Consider the following 25793-nt stretch of genomic DNA (forward strand, 5'->3'; position numbering starts at 1 on the left):
CCTGGAAGGTACATTTTAATGTCCCAATTAGACACTTGTCTGGTGACCATGAGCCAATGGACAAGTTCCATCTTTGGAAAACCAGTATCAGACTGGGATTTAAAGTCCATCAAATTTGCCTATACAAGTCCTATGCCTTCATAGATAAGCCCTGGGGACTGGGCCATAGAACCCCACCCTTGCTTCCCTGAAAATTCGGTGACCTAAGACTTTTCCACTTGAGAACAGAGATGGTCAAAACATCCAACTCACACAGCCCCAGGTGAGACCCCAGCCTGGAGGACTTTGAGCAAGTCTTGGTCTTGTCAGCTGTGAGACAGGAGTCCCTGAGACAGCCATGTTCTAATCAGGTGGGCCCTGTGACACAGAAACTCCTTCATATAGGCCTGAGGAGGGGTCAGACTGGGGCCCTGGGAGGGGCTAGAACAGACACAGAGGTCATCCAGCCTGGATCAGCCCACATTCCTCAGCGGGCCTGGACAGGGTGAGCATGCTCAACAGGAAGCCAAGCCCTTCACCAAGAGGGCCTCAGCTACTATCTGTGCCCGCAGAAAGTGGTGAGCAAAGGGCCTTGGGCAGCAGAGTCAACTGCACAGAAAAAATAGCAAACGTTTTGCTTCTTCCTCCTCCTATCTTGCTGCACTCCACTTCCAAAGAGAATATTGGACTCTTGCTAAGTATTTCTCTCCAAATCAGGACCAGGCATCTGGAGTCAGCCTTGCAAAGTCACTACAGAGAGGAAAATGGGGCAGGGAGCATTTCTTTTTTCTAAGCCATAGGATCCTGCTGCTACAGCCCAAAGAAAAGAGCTGGGAAAAACGATAATGATAACAAGACCTTTCAGTGCCTATAGCAGCTTTTGTCCATCCGTTATTTTCATTTGCTCATTCCAGCCACCCTATAGGATAGGATTTCTGTCCCATTTTGTAAGTAAGTACACCAGGACTGAGAGAAGACATGTGCTTTGTTCAGTGCTCACAAGGTAATTAGCATGAAAGCTATTTCAGACTGAAGTCTCACTCAACATGCCAAGGTCTTTCCACCAGGCAACACTGCCTAAGAGCAAAGCTTCTCACTCCTGAAAAGGACCTGGACAAGAATCAGGATGGCCAGTTCAGCCTGCTCAGCTTCTCTAGTAATATCTTTTTTTTTTTTTTGTCTCTTTTTTATCAGTACCAGGGATCAAACTCATGACCACACACTTGCAAGGCAGGCACTTATGCTGCTGAGCTAAATCCCCAGCCCCCTCTAGTAAGATCTTTACTTGCAAGGTTTGAGTCAGTGTTCCAGCAACAGTCCAATTTCCTTTTACTTTTTTTTATTTAGAATGTAGTAAAAATACAACAGAACAAGATAAAACAAAGCCAATGAATCGAGACAATGTAGTGACATTGGTACAGAACTTCACAGCAGGATACTGGGATAGTAGTAATAGGTACTATAGTATATCTCATTATCTTCACAATAGTTGTCCAGTCAATTAGGTATACAGAAATCAAACCAATAACACACTATTGTAAAACCAATTGAAGGAGAATATTGAATAGAGCATAACAATCATTACAAAACATTACAGTGAAAATAACCTTTGCCTTGAAACAGAACATAGAAGGAAATCCCCCATATTTGCTATATTGCATATGGTCATCCTCCCAAGAGATGCTCAGAACTCTGTCCCCAGTTGCTGACAGGGGCCAGAGGTGGGGGGGGGGGCGGAGAATGTTTGATTCTCAGCCGGAGCATGGTAGGCTCATGGGAACAGCTGACTGGTTCTCCTGCCAGACAGCACCATGGGCGCTGAGCAAGAGGGCGAGCAAATTGCCTTCTTATGCAGCTGCCTAAGTCCCAACATGGCCAGGTCTCAGGTAGCCGCTTCTGGTTCTGCTCCCAGCTGGCGCCAGGGGCGTTTACCAAGAGCCCTTTTACTTTTTCGCCCTGCTCATCTGCTGATTTTTTTATATAAATTGGGAATTGAACTTGCAACCTCATGCTTGCCAGGCCAGCACTTAAGCTGCTGAGCTAAATCCCTGGCCCTCACCTGCTGATTGAAGTCAATTTTAGAAATACTCCCAAAACACAAAATAAGTAAGTATATTTCTGTAATTCCACCATCGAGAATCACTGTTTGCTGACTTGCTGCTAGAGTTCCCGATGATCTTTTTGTTGTGTACACACAATGTGGAAATCCTGGTGACCCTACCCTGAGTGCTGGTCTATCTCCCAGCCTACTATCTTGTCTACCCAACGTCAGCTTAGCTAGGTTCATCTTCCCCCTGCAAACCCTGCTTGGGCTGACATTTCTGATTTCCATAGGGTTTGGCCTTGTGGCTGAGTGTCCTAACTTTTTCTCACTTGTATCCTGACAATGGACTTTTCCAGTAACAGTATTACTGGAAGTCACCTAGTAGAGTCTGTCTCATAGTACAGGGACAACACACACACACACACACACACACACACACACACACACACCCCCCATTTTATTTCATACTTCTAGACCTTTGTTCATTTGGTTTGTTTTGCCTGAGATCTCTGCTCTCCTCCTTCCCCTCTTCCTTCGCTTTCTCTCTATCATGCACATACATGATCAAAACAAAACAAACAAACAAATAAAAAACCAGGAAGTGGCTCTGAAAGGTCCAACTCAGATACAGGACATCCTTTGAGAAGCCTTTCTCAGCCAGGTGCAGGTATATTCCCTAGATCCCAGCACTCTGGGAGGTTGAGGCAGGAGAGTTGTAAATCTGGGCTCAGCCAGGGCAACTTAGGAACTTAATAAAACCCTGTCTCAAAAAATTTAAAAGGGGCTAGGGACGTAGCTTACTGTGAGAGCCCTGGGTTCAATCCCCAGTACCAAAAACACAAACACAAAAGTGAAACAAGACATTTTATTGTAGGCAGCTAAGTTAAGCAGAAATGTAGGTAGTCAGATGAGGTTAGGTCCTCAAAAGAATCAATACAAAAGATGAAGACACAGTACAACTGTGGGCAGAGGCACATCTGTTGGAGGCTAGGCCTCAAGATAAAGACAGAATGAGCCGGCCAAATGCATCCCCAAGGGGTAAGTGGTAACACCTGGCCCAATAAAGTCTTTTTAAAAATCCCCACAAAACCAAAGTATCACAAAAGGAAAACAGCATACAATGGACAATGGAGCTGAGAATATAGATCAGTGGGAGAGCACTTCCTCAGCATGCATGAGGCCATGGGTTACATCCCAAGTACTGCAAAAAAAAAAAAGTAAACAGCGAAAAGCAAGGTTCCTTCTCACCTTCAACATTGGCTCCCATTTCCTGTCTATCTTTGCAGAATATTGTATGTACACCTCCATGTGAATATGTATATTTTGTGAAACACAAAAATAGTAAGTGAGCCAATGGTTCTGTACCTGGCTTTCATAACTTCTTGATTCTAAATACTGTTGCATGGCAGTAAGTACCAGAGGACCTGCCCCATGCTATATACAGACCATCTAGAAAAGCATCTGCTAGCTGTGCCATAATTTAGCTGGACACCCAGTGATGGACATGTACATGCTTTCCCATATCTGTAACTACAAATAATGCAACAATAAATATCCATGTACAAGCAACTTTGAGCTTTTGTTCATGTAGGATCAATTCCTACCAGTGGAAACACCAGATCAGTGTATGTGCAGATTTTAAATGTGATGTTTCACTAAGAAGCCCTTCAAAGGAGTGCTGCCAATTGATACAAGAACACTGAAAAGGCCAATCCTACTCTCCCTCCATTTCCTTATCTGAAATTTAGAAGTGAGTGGCCTCATCCTGGATCCTTCCAAAGACCAGTCCCCCTTCCTAGCTTGGTTAGCCCAGTTTTTGCTCCCAGTTTACCCATTTGCCTCAGCTTTCTATAAAACATTGTAGTTCTCGCACATGCTTTTTGTTTCTCCTTTGGTTTTTTGACACAGAGTATCACTGTGTAGTTCAGACTGACCTTGCACTCACAATGTAGCCCAGGCTGGCCTCAAACTTTCTGTAATTCTAGGGCCTCAGCCTCTACTAGTGCTAGGATTACAGGCATGCACCACCATACCCAGCTGCAATCCTCTTCACCAGTCTGTTTTCCTCATTAGACTGTGAGCTCTTTGAGGGAAAAGACTGAGATTTTTTCATTTCTTTTAGACCCTGGTCTAACATACCACATGCAGAAGCTCAATCAGTATTTGTTGAAGTGAACTACTCAGTGCTGAATCTCCAGCTTATTTGCTAAATGTAAGCATGATCCTCACTGAGCAGTGACTTGGACTGGGCACTTGACAATCAGTTTCGATGAGCTTGTGTCCTCAGTCCCTACTTGTCTTCAGGCTGGCTCCCAGGCTTCATGTCAGCCTCAAGCCTTTGACCCTGTGAACAGTCCTCTAGTCCCCAGCACCTTGGCAGGAGGCCTCCTACATAGTTGCTTTGTTTCTCTTCTTCTTCCCACCAAAATGCCTGCTGTCTTTTTGTCTTGGTGCCCTGAAGCTCGTCTACAGGGTCCTGCACTTGGTGCCTGTGACCAGAGTACCTGAATGGGGCCTAGCTGGGGCTGGTTCAGGCTTTTATACCATCACCACCAATGTCCAGAGTCCAGAGCCCTGCCTGCTCTTCACCACCCAGGGACTACTTACTGCTGGTGTGGAGAATTCCTGCTCCCCACCACCCCCTGCCAAGTAGACATATTTCTGCTGTTTGCAGAACACTTTCTGAGCCCAGTCTCTTGGTCACCCACCTTCTGGAAGGAGCCAGTGAAACTGACTAAATGCAAGGGGTCTAGGAAAGCTGAACAAATGTAAGGGACTGTGAAGTCTCACTGAGCTTTCATACACATACACACACATGCATACACACACACATGCATGCACCCATGCAGGACAATGAAGCTAGAAGGCAATAAACAGGAAAACAGGGATTGCAAAGTACCTTTCTACAGCCACCAATGGAGCAGTGGAAAGGTTGGTTCAGGGGACCCAGAATTTGGCTTGCTCCATGCCAGTGCTTTGTCCAAGGCAGGGGCTACGTGGGCTAGTGCCTTATCAACTCTATGTCAGTCAGAGGCTCCATCTAGCATGTCTTCACATGATGCCATTTCATTCCCACAGGTCCTGAGCTTGAGAACAATCTGTAAAACACTGGGAATTTGGTAGGACACACAGAAAATGGGATACAGTTTGAGGCCACAAGACAGTGGTAGGGGAGAAGGGACAGGGATGCCAGGGGTGCCAGAAGTTGGGAGGGGGCCTGAGACCGGACTCGAGTCTGGTTGAACAAGGCTACCGTGATCCTGCTGGTTCTCATAGCACATCCAAGCCCACTTGAGGAAAGGAATCTAGTCACCCTACCAGTAAGTGTTTCTGGACATGCCAAGCATGTATACCAGGGCTATAAAAACGACTCAGGCAGAGCTCTTGATCTCAGAAACTTACGATGGGAGACACAGAGGGGAGAAGCTATGGAGTATCCAAATATTTTTTCAAAAGCTAGCATATGAACTTTTGAAAGGATGAATAGAATTGAGACAGGACTGAGAAGGCCATTTCAGGGTCTTGAGGCACAAATACGGAAGGGTTTTGCAGGAACAGAGGGCTAAGAGCATGCAGGGACTTAGAGCCCAGGAGAGGTCTTAGAAGGGTGCAGCTATGATGCCAGCTGGGCAGGGCACCTCAGGAAGTCAGAGTGCTCTCTGGAAAGAAGTAAAGGTTTATGCTTCAAATTAGTGACCAAAACTTAGGGTTATTTACCCCATGGCCAGAAAATAATGACAACAACAACAACAAAAACAAAGTATGGTGGTGCTTTCAATGAACACACCAAATAAATCTACTTTCAGAAATGACTACTTTGTACCTAGAGGCCCCTGAAGCCTGCTATTCTAGAACCATGGCTCCTGGTGTCAAATATGAGTCCATTACATTTTAAACAGAAACTGCTTGACTCTTGGCCGTGTGGCATATTTCAGATGACAAAGAAAACAGGCACAAAAGTGGGTTACAGTGCTAGCATGTGTGGCATTTGGGGTTCTTTGTTACAAACAACAGAAAACAGCTCTAGTTAACTTTATCATAAATGTATTGGAAAGCCAAGGAGAAGCCTGGGGAGCTGTCAGGGACACTAGAAAATGAGAAACTGGCAGCACAAGGGAATTGGGCAGCCAAAGACACAGCCATAGCCTGCCATAGGAGCTATAGGCCCAACAGCCTGGGGAGGGGCTTCATACCACTGTGGGGCTGCAGTGCCACTGCTGCTGCTGCCATCATCACCATAGCAACACAAAAACAAATGCTTCAGAACACCTGTTTCTTGGACTTCCTCCCTTTAGATTTCTAACGGCCTTATCTGGGGTCCCAGCTCCATCTGAGCTGTGCAGGGCCCCAAGCACCCAGGACTTGTCCTCATGGGCCTTCCTGGCAGAGCAGCCCTGCCTCTAACTCTGCAGTGGCAGGTTTTTCCAACACCAGGAGGGACCTATGGACACTGGATAGTTACCTTCTCTGGATTAACTAATTTGACTAATGGGAAAATAGGGTCACTGCTATGCCATGGGAGCAGAGAGGAAGATGACCAGGACCTCCTTTAAAGATGCTCCTAAAATATCTCCTGTGTGATGCTACTCAGACCACACAAAATCGTCACGACAAATCACCATGACCCACCAAAAAGGGCCTTGCAAAGACTCAGATTTAGAGTCTCCATTAATGGCTGAGATGCTGGCTGAAGACCAAGGGGGAACATGGAGTGTCTGGCAAGCAATAAAGTCATAGGATCAGCTTGACCAGTTGCAAAAACAGAACTGTGGCTTCTACCCATGTTTCTGTATGTACAATGGGAGAATGCTAATTTTTAAAATAGTACTGTGGTACTGGTGTTGAACCCAGAGCTGTGTGCATGTGAGACAGTATACCTTAGGGCTTTGTATTTTGAGACCAGGTCTGGCTAAATTGCCCAGGATGGGATCAAACCTGCAATCCTATTTTAGCCTCTCAAGTTTTGGTCTCACCATACTTGGCTGAAAATTTTTGAAGTTTGCCTTCAGGCTGACTCCCAGTACCAAAAAAAATACAGCAGCCTTATTTTGTTAATATTTGTAAAAATACAGTGACACTAGAAAAAAATGCATTATTTCCAGTGGAAAATCAAAAGCCTTTCTTCATTCCTTTGCCCCGATCCTCAATTCCTCCCCAGTGGTATCCTCTAACAGCCTTCCAGATATTTTTGTGCATTTCATGTATAGTTTGGTTCTATGAGGTATATATTTTTCTACACTTTGCTCTTTTTGAAAAGCATTATATTGGAGATATTTTCATATCAATATTTGACACAACCTGTAACTTCAGAATAGCATTAATTCCATACTATCAAAGAATCCAAAATATGGGCCACTTTACCTGTTAACAGGTACTGTCTAAACTGTTCTCTGAAAGAGCTGCTATAATTTATATGCACATCAACTACTTAAATCATCTTCTTTAGCACAAACTAGATGTGATGAGTTAGAAAACCTATTGTTTTCTTATGGGCATAGTATGTTTCATTGGTGCGTTAATTTACACATCACTGATTCCCAGTGATACTGGATGCTAACAATATCCAGGCTTTTCAGGTGTGGGGAAACAGGCCTCATAAATGGTTGGTAAGAGCATACATTAGTGCACCTACTCGGAACAGCAGATTAGCAATGTCCAGTTGAGATGGAGAATCTCAGACTCTGGGAACCAGACCTTTTTATTCATGTGCACTTACCCTTAGAGAAACTCACATGTGTATGAAAGGGTCTTGGGGCTGGACATATAGCTCAGTGGTACAGTGCCTGCTTGGCAAACGTGAAGTCATGAGTTCGCTCCCAGTACAAAAAAACAAAACAATAACAACAAAACAAAAAACCTCATCTATCTTTCTAATATACTCCCTGCCACCAAAATGCTGGTGAGGACCTGAATGCCCACCCATAGGGTAATAGAGAAACTCTACCAACTCATACAACCAGATATTTGGTATACAGCAATTAAAACTATACATACTAAAATGGCTAAGTCTTAGAAATGCTGAGTAAAAAAACCAAGTTGCAAAATAATAGCACATATTCTACCCACTATGTTTTAAAACGTAAGTACTCTCTTTAATAGAGACACACACACTGATACAGACCTATACACACAATCCTATATAAATCTACAAACAAGTAAATATACAATTTTCTGGGTAGTACTTACATCCATGGGAGGGTAAAGGTAACTATAGTAGAGTGAAAAACTTCACTGATGCTTGAAAACTCTTACTTAGTAGAGAACAATCTAAAGCAAATATGGTCTAACGTTACAAACTGTTCATGCTGTAGGCTGGCACCTCTATTTTCCCGAAGTTCCTATCAGGTGTCCCTAACTGTTGTGGTGCTAAGGTATGTAATTAGCATACAGCTTTATTTATTTATATCTGTTTCCTCTGCGAGTGCCTATTTTGCCAAAGGTGATTTTTAACTTATTCATTCTTACACTCAGTTTGTATTCCTACTATTATCTTGTTTTTTTCCTTTCATCTTTCCCTATTCTACCTTTCCTCTATAGTAGACTATTATTCCTGCTATGAAAAAATTGCACACACACACAAACATTGTTTTGGGGGTCAACATTTTAAGTGAAAACTAAAGTTCTTCTACTGCTGGGAGCATTAAAAAAAAAACAAAACAAAACAAAAAACACCCCTCACTTTTGATATAAATATAAGGGACTGATTGTAAAGTCAGTTGGTACCACTACTTCAGACAAAAACCAAACAACCCTGTTATATCAAGTAAAACCAAAAGATTTTAATAAGCTTTTATAGCACTGCAGTTACAGGAACATTAGCTTAGAACATGCAACAAAACTAATTTTTCTTTTTGGGCATATTTAACATGTAAAACTTGACATTAGAATTAACAGCAACATATTCTACTGAAGGAAAAAAAAATGTGAGTTATTTCAACTTCCAGGTTAGAAAATTATGTTCTTTCAATCTCAAGTAGCATTTAAAAAATTAGTTTTCCCTTTCTAACCTCTAACTGACAGTGATTTTTAATGCAATCATACACAATCATTTCACATTAGAAATAATCACAAGGAATCAACAGGTTTAGTTTAATTGACCAACTGGTTTCATTTTCATTAATTCTGAGAGGATCCTGCAGAAGTGTAGGTTTCAGATGGGGGTAACAATGAGACCAGCCGTAACCAGCCTTGGTCATTAGAGTGAGGGAGGGAACATGCAGCGGCACACAGGGCAGGTGCCTGACTTCTGAAGCCAGATGGACACGCATGGCTTGTGGAAATAGTGATGGCAAGGTAACTCAGTTGCCACCTCGCCCTTCACATATTCACTGCAGCAAATTGGACAGCACATCTCCTGACCTACAGCACCATGATCTTCAGTGACCAGAATCTCGGGAAGAGTGTCAATGCTCTCTTTGCTTGCTGGTGGATTGGCCACTTCAACATCCACCGCAAGGGATTCTAAGTGTGCAAGGGCAGTTTCCATCGCCTGAGCCAGACGCTCTTCGAGAGCCATGTAAGTGAGAAACTGAGGATCCACATAAGAGATGGCTTCAGCCACTCCTAGCCCATCAGCAAAGCCATCAAAGAGGCTCCAGTCCACTTCGAGGTCTTCACTGACACTGGAGTCATCTTCAAGGTTGTTGTTTCCATCCAGCATGAATATCCCAGGCTGCATTAACTCATGACCAGAATCATTATCTCCATCGCTGCTGCTCTCATTCTCATTGGACTGGAGCCAAGGACTTTCTCTTTCTTCCAGGGGTGCCTGCTTTTCTTCCTGAAGTGATGGCTCTTGAACTTCTTCAAGATAGCTACTACCCTTGCTACCAGCACCTTCACTGGCCCCAGCATTGATGCTGGCAACCTCACTGGCTCCAGCACCAAGGCCATAGTCGACACCAGCAGCATTCATGCTCACTCTAGTTTGTAAAGGTTCTTGCTCTTTCTTTTCCAGCAGAGTCTCCCAGCTTTCACCACTGGCTGACAGAGGCCGTTCTTGATTTCTATACTTTCGGCGCAGAGCAGCAATCCATTCTTTGTCACTGTCAGAGTCGTCATCAAAGTATTTGCAATTCTCATCATCGTATGTCCAGAAGTCGGGATCAACCATGGTTCGTCGCAACCTGGGCACTTTCTCTGGTTTCACTTGGTTGTTCCTGGTTTCCCTCTTGTCTTCAAGGTACTTCGGCTCAGAGTAGCCACTTGAACTCTCACCTTTGCCTCTTCTTGTGAGGCCCCCAGAGCAGCCTTCATCAGAGTTGGCAGTGTCTCTCCACCTGGAAGTACTGTGTGGCATATCATCATCATCATCAGTATCAAAAAATATTTTTGGTTTCACGAAGTTTGGGCTTGCCAGATTTCGGACTTTAGGCCTCACCACTGGTTCCTCTGCACTCTTTGGGGTATTTTCTCCACCACCACAGATACTCACAGAAGCCCTGCTGGCCCGTGCACAGAAACTCTGCTCCCGGCTCTCCCTGTCCAAGCTGTCTCCATTGGCAGCCATCTTGCTTTCCACAGAAGATGTCTGAGAGGCCACACTATTTTGCCTCAGGAACTCAGCTCTGGTAGCAGAGCGTCTTTCTGCAGGGGATGGGTCTAACCTGTCAAGCTCCTCTCTCACATTATGGTTGAAATTAGCAAACTGGGGAGGCAGCCCTGCCAGAGACCTTGCCCCTTTTCCCAAGTCATACAGCTTATCCTCCTTAAACTTGCCAGTTTTTCCTCTCACTGGTGGTCGCTCGACAGGCCCAGCCCCCTCCTCCTCACTATCATCTGCCCCAAAAGCATCAATATATCCATAAGTCATTCCTCTTCTGTTCCCTGAAGCCCTGTATTCTCTTGGCAGATACCTGGAATAGTCTTCATTTTCAGCATTCAGGCTGGTACCTGAGCTCTCACTGTCATTCCAAGTACGACGAGTGGTGGAAAATGGCGACCGGCTCCTCCTGGCGGACTGACTGGGGGCTGATCTGTGCATTGGGACTTCAGATGTGCTCTTTCTCTGGCTGGTAATCCTTTCCTGCTGGCTCGTGGATGGCCTGAAACTGACATAAGCATGCCTTCTTCCATACCTCCTGCCTGTATTAGACTGGTACCCTCCTGGTTTGGGCCATACAAGTTTGCTAGATTCCTGACCCATGGCTCTGACTTAGGAGGGCTTCCAATACAACTGGGGGTTCCTGCTCTCTGTACACCTTTTTGAGCTGGGAAAGTCAAATCAGTTTAGAATAAAGCAGGGAGCAGGGAGACCTATTTTCATTTCAGCAGGCAGGTAACAGATGGGATAAGGGGCCTTTTAAATTAGTTTCAATTTCTTCTAAGGCATGGAGTAGCATTCCAGTGACTGTCATGTGTAGATCTGGGAACACATTTGTAATGTTGGCAAAACGATTACAAAATTGGGCTTGCAGGAAGGCCAGACTTGGAGAATGTGACTGACAGAAGGTGGAAAAGTGATTGGATACTTGAAATGTGGGTGAAATAATGTGGAACTGTGCCAAAGTTAGGAAAAGAAAAGATTGCTGTGTTTTGGTTTATTTTATGGGATGTCTGCGTTTTTCTGACCGTTGCAGATTTAGAGGAGAAATGCAAATTGGAAGAGTGAAAAATATAGATCATTGTGTATATAGGAGTGTCTGTATGTCTGTTAGGAGAAAGACAGGTAGACAGGGAGCCAGAAATTCTGCAATAGAGGGATGTCTATGTGTGCAGAGAGAAAGATGTGAGCACCAGAATGAGACCTATTCTGAATATAGGTACAAAGATGGCATGCATGAGTGGGGTGGCTTCAGGAGAGGGGTATATATAAGTATGGTATGGCAGCTGGGATTATGGAGGGAAGCCTGTGTTACATGTACATCACAGGCAGGGATAGTTACTGTAGCAATGGAGAAGAGTGTGTGAGAGTTTTTTTTTGTGTGTGTGTGTGTGTGTGTGTGTACATGTTCATCAAAATGGAAGGTAAAAATGAAATGTCAGTGTAAACAAATGCAAGAAGTACAGGTGGCAGAAATACTGCAAAGAGATGTGGGGGGGGTGGCACAGAGGCCGGGAACCAGACTGTCCTCATATGTGAACACAGCAGGCAGGAAGGGGGTAGTGTCCCCAGAGAAGGATTTCTATGAGTGTGAGTGTGTACACCATGCAGACCAGCAAAGGAGGGACGTTTATGCACATGGCAAAACAGGAGCATATACAAGAAGGGTGTCTGACCTGTGTGTGTGTGCGTGTGTGTGTGTGTGTGTGTGTGTTTGTGTGTAGGGAGGATGTGTGTCTCAGTGGCAAATAACAAAAGGATGTCCTTCTGTGTATATGTGGCAGGCAAGGAGGAGGGTGCTTCTGGAGGATGTATGCATGTGTGTATGTACGCTGGAGCATACGAGAGGATAGGAATACAAGAGGAGGGAAGGGATGGGATCTAGAGGTGTCCATGTGGTAGGTTATGAAGGGTGGAGGAGGGCAGTAGAGGGTCTGAGGTCATGTGAGAATACGTGTGTGTTGTGTGTCAGGGAGAAACTGGAAGGTGCATGAGAGGGTGCGGGCAAGCATGTTTGCGCATGCGTGGGGGAGGAGACCCAGTAAGCCTGGAGGATGGAGGAGCTGGGAAAGGGGCTGTGTGCGTGTGTCTGTGTGTGTACGCGCGCGCGCATGCGTGAGCCCATGTCCGGCACAACATGGGGGGGGAGTGCAAGAAGAGTCCAAAACTGTTATCAACTCAAAGGGCAGACTCACATCATTGTGACCGGGAAGGGGGCAAAAGAAAGGACATGTGAACATAGTTTTTCCATGAGAATAAATTATTTTTCCTCACAATTTTTCTCCTGGGAAAATTATTTTTACCTAAAAAATCTTAACCGTTTACCATTCGGCAAAACAGCAGTAAAGTAGGGGCTGGGGTGGGATGTTCCCGCAAGGTGGTCTAGGAGGGAGTAGAGAGAGGAGGGTAGAAGTGGCAGAAGGCCCGACCACCAACCACTCCCCTCTCCGAAAGCCATTAAATCTATTGCCTTAGGAGTGCTGTGCCGAAAGGTCAGCAAAGGAGGTTGGGCCCCATTAAGTCAAAGGAGGACACTTGCCTCACTCTGCAGTCAGTTTCCCCTCTGCCCCACCCCTTCCTAAAGGGCGAACCTGAAGAGAGAGTCCCCAAATCACCCTCCAGACCCTCGAGCCCGTGCTTGGCCACTCACCCCACCGCCAACGCAGGGATGAACCACTGAAACAATCAGTCTTTCACTCACCCAGTTGAGACAGCCACACTCTCTTCTAGGGAGCAGGACTCTTGGACCTCTGACCGCCTGGACCGCCAGAGCCGCTGCTCCGGGTCTGAGCTTCTCCCACTGCACTCAGCAGAGAGGCTGGCAGTGACTGCGGGGGCGGAAGTGACTGTGACGTCAGCTGGAGCCCGCCCACTTGATGTGGCGGCGTGGGGGGGGGGCGGTGGCTGCTTTCGCTAATCCCTAGTGGTCCCGAGCACACTCTTTCATTTTAAATGATGAAATCATCAAGGATACAGAAAAGGACAGTAAAAAATGTATCAAACAGCCAGCGTTAACAAATGTTAAAACATTTAGCCACATTCCTTTCAATTCTGGTTTATTCTTCAATAAAACGAAATGTGAAAATCCTTTCTGATTAATTCCAATGTGACAATACTTATATTACTATCATATACTATGTTATATACTATGGTTTGTCTGGGAGTATTAAAAATGTGCATCTATTTAGTGTTGCAGTAAGCTTAATTTTTTTTTTTAACCTGGTGGTTGAAACAAATTGAAACCAGAGTGGAATTTGTTGCTGTTCATTGTAAAATCAAGCTTGTCCAAAAGGAACTATCAATCATGAACACGGATTTACATTCTGGTAATTGCGCTACAATTTAAAAAATCTCATAGGTGTTTCTTTTGGGTTAATACGATTTTATGGAGCTCTTTAAATACACTACTATTTGCAGTGAATGGAAAGAGTTTTTTTGTTCACAACAGCAGCAGTTTTATTCTTATAGGAAAGAGCAAAATAGATCAAAACCTTTAAGGATAGCATCAGAATAGAAGTTAAGTGCAGAAATTTCAAACCATTAAAAAACGTGGAACTAAGAAAAATTCTAATGAAGGGCAAAATATGAGGTGGGGATGCAAGAAGAAAGGATATAAAAGGAAAACACAAGAACAAGAATAAATCCAAATATATTGGTGTATATATGGGTTATTACCTCCTATTAAAAATCAAACTTATTTTAGGCATTCCATTTTAAAAGTTTATACAAGTTTCAGATAAAGAAAAAATAGAAATGGAAATACATGTCAGGTAAATATTAGCAGAAAAAAGAAAGGGAAAGCGGAGGTGAAGAAAAGAACAGAAGAAAGGGAAAGAAAAGAGGACAGAGACTTGTAGCAATACTACTACAAAAATAAAGAGGTCAAAATAAAAAGCATCAGAAAGAACAAATTGTTTCATTCTCCAGGAAAGATATGATAATCATAGAAAATGATGTTCCAAACAATGCAGTTTCAAATACATGAAACAAATACTGTTATACATATAAAGATCATCAAGTCTGCAACTGGGGTGGAAGCCTTAACCCACACTTGTTTGGTCTACATGGGTCAGAGAGCAAAATAATGAGGTTAAAGGAAAATCAAACAATATGATGAATAAGCCTGACCTAATGTATATTCATCTTTGTACCAAGAGAGAAATGTATTTTCTTTTATAAAAATCATTTTCAACATTTCTGACACTGACATGGTGGTGCATGCCTGGAATCCCAGTACTTGGAAGACTGAGGCAGGAAGATCACCACAAATTCAAGGGTAGCCAGGACTACTTAGTGAATTCAAGGCCAGCGTGAACTACATAGTGAGACACTACCTCAAAAAAGAAAACAAATAATCTCCCCAAAATTAAAATATTTCAAACATAAATAAATATAAAGCGTACATATGAATGCATCTGTCATATAGACTGAGCAAATTGTATTTGGTTCAGATCTTCTGATCATTCCATTTTCAGAACAAAAATTACAGCTAATGCCTTGATCCTATTCACCTTTTTTCCCTCCCTGGTACTAGAGATTGAACCCAGAGACTTCACACTGAGTTACATGTCCAGCCACTCATCATCATCATCATTTTATTATTATTTTATTTTGAGACAGAGTCTGGCTAAATTGCTAATTGCCTGAGCTCAAACTTTCAAAACTTCTGCCTCAGTTTCCCAATATGCTGGGATTAGTCATGCACCATCATGCCCAGTTTATTCTATTTACCTTAACCACTTTCCTGCAAATAAGCCCCATGTGAAAGTTGATGTGTTTCCTTTTTATTCCTGTTTTCATGTTTCTGTGATCAATGTTTTTATGTTTTATGATCAATTCATGTTATTGATCTGTATGTTTTAAATTATATAGGCTGTGTAATGATAAATACATCCTTTCATAGCTTAAATTTTCATTCAAAATCATCTTTGGAAATTTGGTGGTTTTGATACTCATAGATCTAGGTCATGCATTTCAACTGCTATTTTATAATTCTTTACTGCAATATTACTATAACATACCTATTGTATGGAACTCTGTTACAAAAATTATACAATGCACTTCTTTCACTATTGATGGGTTGTCTCATACAATTATGAGAATTCAATGGACATCTCACTGCACGGCTCCTTGCGCCCATATGGAAATTCTCTAGGGCACAGACTCTCAATTGGCTTGTGGGTGTTTTGGTGGATTGATTCCCATAGCCTTCCAGGAAGACAGGCCTGTCTCCCCTAACTGCTATCCATAAGGAAAATTGTCTCTTGCTCATAACAGACATCTATTTATCCCAGTGAGATGGTAGAAGTACAATGATACCTTGATTCACGAACTTAATTCTTTCCATGGTTCTGGTCACAAACCAAATTATTTGAGAACTAAATCAAATTTCCCCATAAGATCAACATTGAACCTAACCACTAGATTTGATTTGGTTTTCGAATAATTTGGTTTTGTGACTAGAACTGTGCAAAGAATCAAATTCATAAATCAATGTATCACTGTATTAGCATTTCTAACATATGTTCTGATGTGTAAAAGGATTGGGAAAAAACTGCTTTGCTTAGTATAGATACATTGAAGTAGGATTTCCTGGTCAGAAAATATGTAGCAGTTATCTACTGCTGCATAACAAATTGTTCCAAACACATACAAATAAAATGATCATTTATTGTGTTACAGCTTCTGTAGGTCAGTCATCCAGACATAACTTAGCCAGATACCGGTGGTTCAAGGTTACACTCAGTCTCCCATTCTTATGGTATCATTTGAACTATAGTTAGATTACTACCAACCATAACTGTAGCTTGGTCCATGTTCACTTGTCCCCATCCAAGCCCTTTCCTTCACATAGCTGTTGACAGGCCTTGAAGATCCAGGGTTTTTTGTTTGTTTGTTTGGGGTCTTTGTTTTGTTTTGTTTTCTGTACTGGAGATTGAACCCAGGGTCTTTGTACTGAGATACATCTCCCGCCCTTTTTTAAAAAACATTTTTTTTTGAGACAGCATCTGTTGTAGTTAGGGGTTGTGCAGAGAACAATTAGAATCAGGACATGGATTTTATAATATTATTTTTTTTATAATGGTCACTGGGGGAGTTAACACAAGAAAATACAAGAAATCTATCCACAACACCAAAAATATAGAATATTTAGTCAAGGCCTAAATCCCATAGCAATGTCTCACATGAGTCCAGATGAAAACCCAGAGCTCATGACAATGCCTCCCACGAGGCCAACTGGAGGTCCAGAGCCCACAAGAAGGATTCACACCAGTCTCTTTTACGGATCTGTGCCAGGAAGGCCCAATGGTCAGCGGTGGAAGCCAGAAAGTCCATGCCAGCGGGGTGAAGGAGCTGTGCTGGTGGGATGAGGGTTCTACGCTGGACCCGAGAAGTCACACTCACAACAAAGACCAGGGCTGTCCTGAAAAGCACCCACAGCCATCCTCAGAGACACGGAGGCCCCGAGCTCCTCCAATGACAAGCACAGTCGAGTGCATGCCAGGAAGCCAGTGTGAGTTCATCCTGAAGACCAAGAAACACACATCTTCCCTTCCAGAGCCAGGAAGCAATGCTCGATGTGAGGACCACAGCTTCTCCAGGAGAACCAATGACTCAAGCAACAACTCATAGGAGTACCCACAATGTCTCAATGCAACAACGCATTAATACCTTAATGCCCTCTTTCTCCTTCTCCACCTCTCTATTTATGCAGGCAACTTTCCTCAGGTGGAGCATCTATGCTCAGTGCCATGCTGATGCAGGTCAGCTGGGGTTAAGTTGACCACCAGTTCTTAATCCACCACAGCATCTAAGTAAGTTTCTAAGGAAAGTGGGCTAGGCTCAAACTTGCAATATTTCTGCCTCAGCCTCCAAGTGTGCTCAGCATGTGTCATCACATCCCACAAGATCTGATTCTAAGTTAATTTACATGCTTGCTGTTTGATTCTTTGTCATGTGGGTCTATTCATAGACTTACTGAGTCTCCTTGTAACATAGTATCTAATGGGAGTTGGCAGGCCAAGACATGGTGCTTTATTCTCAGAAGAGATATCCTATCACTTTTAACATATCCTATTCATTAACAGCAAGCCACATAATTTGTCTCTTTTATCTATCAAGTATGTAGCCATAGTTGTTCTTAATGTCTTTATAGAATAATATTTAAAGTTTCATGACATAAGTAGTGATAGCTCCTCTTCCATTCTTGGTATTAGTGATTTTGTTTACTCTCCTGTCTAGAGGCTTATCAGTCTTGTTGATCTTTTCAAGAAAATCAGTTTTGATTTTGTTGATTTTTCTCCACTGTTGTTTTGTATTAAATTTCATTCATTTCTGTTCTAATTTCTATTATATTGTTTTCTGTTTTCTTTGGAGTTAATTTTTTTTCTAGTTTCTAGGGTGAAAGGTTGGATGATTGATTTTAGATCTTATTTTCTAATATATACATTCAGTACAACACATGTCTTTTAAGGATTGCTTTTGCTATAACCTACAAATTTTAGTAAGTTGTATTTTTTTATTTCAAAATATTTTCTTATCTTGAGACTTCTTTAACCTATGTATTATTTAGAAATATTGCTTAATCTCCGAATATTTGGGGATTTTCTAGCTGTCTGTTATTGGTTGCTAATTAAATTTTACTCTGGTCTGAGAGCATACTTTGTATGATGTCTGTTCTTGTAAATTTGTTAAGGCATGTTTTGTAACCTGGGATGTGGTCTATCTTGGTAAATGTTCCAAATGAGCTTGGAAAGAATGTGTATTCTGCCGCTGTTGGGTGAAGGAGTCTATAAATGTCAATTAGATACAGTTGATTGATGGTGTTATTCAGTTCAACTATGTTCTTACTGATTTTCTGCCTGCTGGATCTGTCAATTATTGATAGACAGGTGTTGAAATCTTTTGTGTTTTTCTCTTTTTCCTCTTAAATAAAAAAAAAATAAAAATAAAAAAAAAAAAAAAAAAAAAAAGAAATCTCCAACTATAATAGTGGATTCACTTCTTTCTCCTTGTAGTCTTATCAGTTTTTTCCTCATGTATTTTGACATTATAGTTAGGAATATATAAGAATTGACCTTTTATCATTATGAAATGGCCCTGTTTATCCCTGGTAGTTTCACTTGTCCTGAAATCTGCTGTGCCTGAAATTAACATAGCTATTTTGTTTTTCTTTTGATTGGTGTTAGCATGATATATCTTTCTTCAGTTGTTTACTTTTAATCTATCTGTGTCTTTATATTAAAGTCTGTTTCATGTAGAAGATATATAACTGGAACTTGTTAGTCTATTCTAATAGAGCCTATGTATTAATTCATGCATTCAAATCATTCACATTTAAAGTGATTATTGACACACTGTAGTTAGAGTACTATCTACCGTAATCGTAGCTGTTCCACATACACTGCTCTTGCTCTGGCTCTTCTTCTTCTTCTTTTTTTTTTTTTTTTCATTGTCCATTCTTTTTTTGTCTTCTCTGATTTTAATTGAGCATTTTATATTCCTTCATTTTCTTTTTTCACTAGGCATATCAATTATAATTCTTAGTCTTGGTTTCTCTAGTGCTTGCCCTAGACCTTGCAATGTATATTTATAATTAATTCAAGCCGACTTTCAAATAACACTGTGATAATTCTTGAGTAGTGCAGCTATCTTAGAGTATTTCTGATTCCTCTTAGTGCAGCTATCTTATAACAGAGTATTTCTGATTCCTCTCTCTTATTCTCTATATTTCTCACTCATTTCACTTGTCCAATATTGTTACTATTATTTTTGAACAAATAAGTATATTAATAAAGAATATTTAAAACGGTTATGTTTAAAATATCCTTATCACTTCATTCTCAAGAACTTGTTTTTGTTTTCATTCTTTTATATTTTTTGTGATGCTGAGGATTGAATCCAAGACCTCATACATGCTAGGCAAGTACTCTATTACTGAGCTATATCACAATCTATTTTTTCAACTTTATTTTGAGACAAGATCTCACAAAGTTGCTCAGGATGGCCTTGAAGTTGGAATCCTCCTGCCTCAGCCTTCTGAGTAGCTGGAATTACAAGTATGTACCACTGGGCCCAGCAAGAACTTGTTTTAACATTTCATGCAAGACAGAAGTTACTTTTGTTATATTCTACTTGTTGAAAGTGAGTTACTAAGTCTAACTTACACACAAGGACAAGGGATTATACAAGACATGAATAGCAGAAGTGGCAAGCACAAGGTGGGTATAGGAGCATTTCCACTTTTATATTGCCAATCTCTTTTTCAAAGTGATTGTAACAATTTATAGCCCCACCTTTGCATTGCCTTTAGGACTGTTGGTTCTAAAACTTTTAAAATTATCACCAATCTCATGAAGATGGAATGCTACTCTTTGACTTTGTTTTTCCCTAAGCTATTAGAGATGTTGGTGTCTCTTCATGTTTATTGACCATTTACATTTCTTTTTCTCTGAATTATGTCCTAATATCTGTTGTTCATTTTTTAGCTTTTTTTTTGGAGACAGGATCTTGCTATATAGTTCAGATTGTCCCTGAATTCACTATGTAGACAAGACTGGCCTTGAACTTGCAGCAATCCTCCTGCCTCAGTATCCAGAGTACTAGGATTACAAGTAAGTTCCACAATGCCTGGCTTGTCCAGCTTTTTGGGTGGCAATGTTTATTTGTTAATATTGATTTCTAGAAATTGCTTACCAGATGTCTGTTACATTTTGATAGATGCAAATATCTTCTAGTTGATGTTTTCTGTAAATGCAAATATAAAATTATAACAGCTTATAAAATAAACCCTAGGAGAATGCTTTTCATAATCCTGGAGTGAATAAGACCTTTGTAAATTTGACAAAATATGCAGGAGCAAAAAAGATGAAAAGTTCAACTACATAAAAATAGAATCAGCTGCAAGATGAAAAATAAATAAACAGCTGTAAGTAAAGCAGCTGACAAGTGAAAACCTGGGGGAAATATTTACTGCTAATTGCACAGATGAAGAGCTTGTTTGCCAACTACATCAAAAGCTCCTAGATCAATACAAGTCCAATACATCAATTTTATGAGAACAGGATACCAACATACATTTAAAGGGAAAAGAAATACAAATAGCCCTTAAACAAATGAGATGTTTAAGTTCACTGATAAAAAGAAAATGAGATATCATTTCACCTGTTAGACTGATCAATAAGAGATAGATTGACAGCATACTGTATGGCTGAGGATGTGAAGCCACAGACATCCTCCAACATTGTTGGGAGGGAGAGGGAGGAGGGGATAAATTGATAACACTGTAGTGGTAGACAGGTTGGTACTACTATGCTATGATTTGAATGAGCTCCAAAAAGTTCATAAATTGGAAACTTCATCTTCAAATTCATATGTTAACGGTTTGTGGAGGTAGAGCCTTGGGATTAATGAAATTGTTATGGTTTAGATCTAAAATCTCCCTCATCAAAGCCTCATGCATTCTTAGCTGGGCTTTTGAAAGATGATTAGACTACTGAGACCCATATACCTGACTTCCTGCTAGGTGGTGGGATCTGATTGGAGGAAGTGGGTTGTTATGGACATGGCCTAGAAGAGTGTATATTCTTCCCCAGCTCCTCCTTACTCTCTCTCTCTCTCTCTCTCTCTCTCTCTCTCTCTCTCCTTCCTACTTACCATGCTATGGACTGTTTCTCTTCTTCATACCCCTCTACCATGCTGCCCCACCATGGAATCAGCCAACCATGGACTGAACCTCTTAAAAACTGTGAACTAAATAAATATTTCCTCCTTTAAATTTCGGATGTTGGATAGTGTGTCCCAATGAGGAAAATGACTAAGACAGAGGTTGTGAGGGTGGGGCCCTGCAATAACATTAGTGGCTACAGAAGGAGAGAAAGACTGCAGAGGATTGCAAGCTGTGTCTTATCATGAAATGCTTTCTACCATGTTATAATACAGTAAGAAGACCCTCACCAAGTGCCTCAGTATCCATCTTGCCTTAGTTTCATGAGTTTCTAGGATCACGAGTATTCACCACAATATCCAACTTCTTTTTAATTGTAATAAGTCATGCAGATTGCTTTCCCAAAATACTGGAAGCTTCCCATTCCCACTGTCAATGTGTAGCCCTGTACCCTGGCTAATTTCTTTGGCTAGTTGGGTTGGTCCTGGGCAGAGATTCCTCTACTAGGAATTTGAAACTCCAAAGAAGTCACATGGTGATTGAGCAGATTGAAGCTGAGTCATGTTTGTATCTTATCAACTCTGAAATGCAGCCCAGTATCTTGAAAATACAGGCTTTTTGCCCAAGTTAGACAGAGTTGAATTTTGTTGCTTGCAACTGAACAAAATTTTAAACTTTGGTCACAGGTTGACCCCTGAACCTGGTCACAAGCCAAACCCTGATCCCTTCTACAAACTGGACTCTGATCAGGTCCACAGATTCAGTCCTTGCCCATATTAGATGTTGAGGACTGTTCCTGGTCCCATATTTCACTGAGCCCTGCTTGGCATCTCTCTGAGGGGTATTCCTGGTGACAAGAGGGTTCAGGTGGACCAGTGAACATATTTTGGCTAAATGCACCAAGAACCTGGCACCCAAACTTAAGACTTTTTTTTTCTGTAATGGGGATTGAACCTAGCATCTTTACACTAGGCCACATCTCCAGAATTTATCATTTTTCTTTTAACATTTTGAGACAGAGTCTCAGTAGGTTGTCCAGACTGAGCTTGAACTCATGATAAGCTAAGGCCTCTTTCTGGCAATGACTGATAAAGACTTCTGGAGACAGGAGGAAAGTGTATTTAAAGAAAAACCAATAAACTCTTAAGTTTCACATGTTTGGGAGACATGTAGGTGTTAGGAAATAATAAATCAAAAATGATCTGGTTGGGGTAGGCTTGGTGGTTTGGCTAGAGTGAGGGCAGTGAGCTCTGGGCTTGTCTCAAGGAAATGAGTGCAGACAGAGTAGGGATGTGAAGGAGTTATATGTCTAGACCAGAATAGGGCTGCACTGAATCCCCTACTGGAATCAGCGTGGGTCCTGATGAGACAGAGGTACCATGCCTCCAGGACCAACCATAGGAGTTGTCACGGAGAGGTCCAGGCAGTGCTAGAAAGCAGCAGGATGGGCCTTCACGCTCCCAGGCCTATTGCCAAGCTGTCCTAGCATTCTGTAGGCTCAAAGCCACCTGCCTCCTCCTCACTCCTCTCTAACTCTAGTTTCCCTCCCTGATCTTTGCCCTGGCATGGCTCCCCATTGTGTGCCTCCCATTGAGTTTCAGGGATTAGGACTTTCTTCTGTGGTACACCTTTCCCTTCACTTCTCTCCAGAGCCAGTAAGCTCTTGGCAAGATCAGGTCCAAGCCTCACCCCAAGGAACTTTGGAAGAAATGAAAACTTGCCGTGTATGGGACTGAAAGGGAAGCCAAGGGAGAGCATTCTAACATTTATCAAACACCTATGATCTCCCAGTAGGTGGATACTTTACATATCTTTCCTTGTTTGATCTGTATAGCAAGCTGGTTATGATTCTCATGTTGAGATGTAGAGCTGACACTCAGAAATGCTAAAGGTTCTGTCAAAGGCTACTCAGGAAGAGGTGGCAGCACTGGGATTTGCCTTCCAAGAACTCTGGTTGCTTTCATTTTTCAGAATTTTCTTTGAATCTGCTCTGAACCCAGCCCTTTGAGCTGGGTTTTGTCTAAGATACTGACAACTGTTTCAGTGTACTGATGGACAATTGGAGACAGAGTGGCATGGGAGTGGGGGCACTGGGGACACCATATGCATAATCAAGGCCTTCACTAGGGCCTAGAAGACTGGTTTGATTGGTTCCCTGGCCTCTTTTCTCTCTCCTAAGTTTATTTTCTTTTCCTTGCCTGCCACATACTGGACACCCTCTTTCTCTAACACCTTCACACAGTTTGCTCATCATACTTGTAAGGCAGTTTTTGCACCATTTTTTCAAGCTATCTCTCCCTTCTCATCTTAGCTGAAATGGCTTCTCTTCCAGGAAATCTTCTTGGCCCCCCCTACCCTAGGCCAGATCCTCTCTTAACCATGCTAATCTGACATTACCAACTGTAACTACTTGTGCCATGTTGTTATTTATGTATCTGTTTCCGCTCTCTAATTCTATCTGCCACATGAGAGCAAGGACTTTATCTTGCTCATAGCTCTACTTCTGATTGTCCAGCAACCACAAAACTCAACCAACAAACATTTCTTGAAAAGATTCCTAGTAGCCATCATGGGAGGCAGATAGATTTCCTGGGAGGCAAATAGCAAAGTGTAGCATCTTGCTTCCCCTTTCTGATTTTTCAGATGTGGAGATGGAGGGGCAAGGAGGTGACAGGTTTTTGTCCTGCCAGGATATCTTTGTCTTGGACCAGTGCAGAGTCAGGCCTGGCAGCAGGTCTGCTTGCTTCATGCCTCCTTTTTTTGCTTGCCACCACTCTTCAGAGAGGAGCAGCAGCTGTGGCCTCTACTTGTGTTCCCATAGCAACCAGTGCTTACCTCCAGCTCCCACTGGTTCCTAATTGCCTGATTACGTATCTTCTCCCCTGCCAGCTCAGAGCTTCTTGAGAGCAAAGTCCATGGCAGGCTTTGCTCACCACTGCATGGCTCCGGGCTTGGTGAGTATTAGTTAAGTGAACAAAAATGAATGCATGACCATCCATGCACATGGGTTTTTAAAAGCTTTCATCACAAACAAGGCACCTGGCAGGCTGTAGAGGCTGGGGGAGGGGAGCCTTAAGGACATGGTGCTCCTCAGCTCACCTCAGCTGACTGGTGTGAGTAGCTGGCCCCCCTCCTTCTCTCTCCCTGCTGCCTAGGGAAGCTCTTTAGAAAGCAGGCAAGGCAGCCTGCATGGCTGCTAGCAGGAGGTGAATACTAGAGATGGTGGGACAGCCTCCCCTACTGATCCCCCCTGTGCACGTGTATTCACACACACACACACACACACACACACACACACACACACACACACCACACACACACACACACTTCCTTACTACCTTCCCCTGATGGAAGTCATCTCAGATGGCCATCTTTTACTTTGAGCATTACCAGGAACAAGTGTGTTTTCTATTCAGCTCTTAACACTCAGCTCACAATCCTGACAGTTGGCCCCTTCTCTTCTCCATTCCCACCACAATCATAGTCATCCAGCTCTCCATCTTCCACTGCAGTTGTTCCTACATTGCCTCTCTGCCCCTGCTTTTCTCCGTTTCCTTCCTGCTCCTTCCCCATCTTCCATGGTACAGATAGAATGAGGGTCCCAAACAGAATTACCTCATGTTATTATTCCCAGCTAAACTCACAATGAAGACCAATGCTGACGTCATTTTTGTGGTGTGACAGTTAAGGCACTGAAACCCCTACACAGGGACCAGGCAAACCCCCCAATTAACTCATTTATTTTTTAACTACTGGCTGCCTTATATGTTTGACTGTGAGCCAGGCACTGAGCTAGTAGGCACAGAGCTCACAGGGATGGGGCCATGATGAGCACCTCCCTAGTGGAAGGGACAGGACCACCATACACACACAGACATACTACCCCTGCTGTTATAGTCTGGCTTTGCAGAGGGTGCTGTGGGAAAGTACAGAGCAGTATGCTTGTACAGAACTGGGGTAGGAGTGCTTCATAGATGAAGTATGAGGTGGGGTTTCTATCAGAAATCATTCACTGTGTGCAATAGAAACCATCCCCATGTAACTTGAGATAGGCTTCAGGGAACTCACAGTATCCAGGAAAAGATAGAAAGCCAGCCAGAAACAGACCTAAAACAAAGCAACTCTAGGAGGAGGGCTAGGGAAGGGCTGTGAAGCAGGAGAGGCTGGATCAAGATGGTGCTACAGATCTGGATGAAGTCTGTTTCCCCTATTCCTGATCTTGCTCCAGATTCAAAGTCCAGAGGGAGTGTCCTATGACCAAACTCAGGTTCAGGCCTGCTTCCTGGCTAGACTGGTCTGGGGACAGGAAGGTAAAGTCCTTTCAATGTTTATGGTGGGAGGCACACATGACTTTACTGTTTCACCAGCCTTATCCCTAGTGAACAGAGATAATGCAGGTGTTTAAAGAATGTGGGAGAGTCACTAACAAGCAATCCTGGCTGGTGGCAGGAAGAGAAGAGGATGGGGACACTGCAGCCAGAAGGAAGCAAGTAAGCAAAGAGCTGCAGCATGCTGTGCCCCAGACAAGGGAACAGCACAGTGTGACTAGAGAGTAAAAGGAG

The 25793-nt window shown here is 42.6% G+C and overlaps 1 protein-coding gene across 3 annotated transcripts; it reads right to left on the bottom strand.

Annotated features, from left to right (window-relative positions):
* Positions 1-1301: 1301 nt before the first annotated feature.
* On the bottom strand, positions 1302-13422 carry Pja1 (praja ring finger ubiquitin ligase 1). Of its 3 annotated transcripts, none has more exons than XM_063246027.1 (2): positions 13267-13422; positions 1302-11073 (listed from the first exon to the last, which is right to left on the bottom strand). In XM_063246027.1, the coding sequence occupies exon 2, from the start codon at positions 11004-11006 to the stop codon at positions 9219-9221; it is 1788 nt and encodes a 595-aa protein (XP_063102097.1). In that variant the 5' UTR covers positions 11007-11073; positions 13267-13422; the 3' UTR covers positions 1302-9218. The 3 variants fall into 3 exon arrangements, with proteins under 3 accessions (XP_063102097.1, XP_063102096.1, XP_063102098.1); XM_063246026.1 differs by having other exon boundaries at positions 1302-11067; positions 13267-13394; XM_063246028.1 differs by lacking the exon at positions 13267-13422 and having other exon boundaries at positions 1302-10311; positions 10879-13155.
* Positions 13423-25793: the final 12371 nt, after the last annotated feature.

This window comes from Cavia porcellus, unplaced genomic scaffold (genome assembly GCF_034190915.1).
Source record: "Cavia porcellus strain 051 isolate PalLab524CR breed Dunkin Hartley unplaced genomic scaffold, mCavPor4.1 scaffold_3, whole genome shotgun sequence".
Taxonomy (NCBI): domain Eukaryota; kingdom Metazoa; phylum Chordata; class Mammalia; order Rodentia; family Caviidae; genus Cavia; species Cavia porcellus.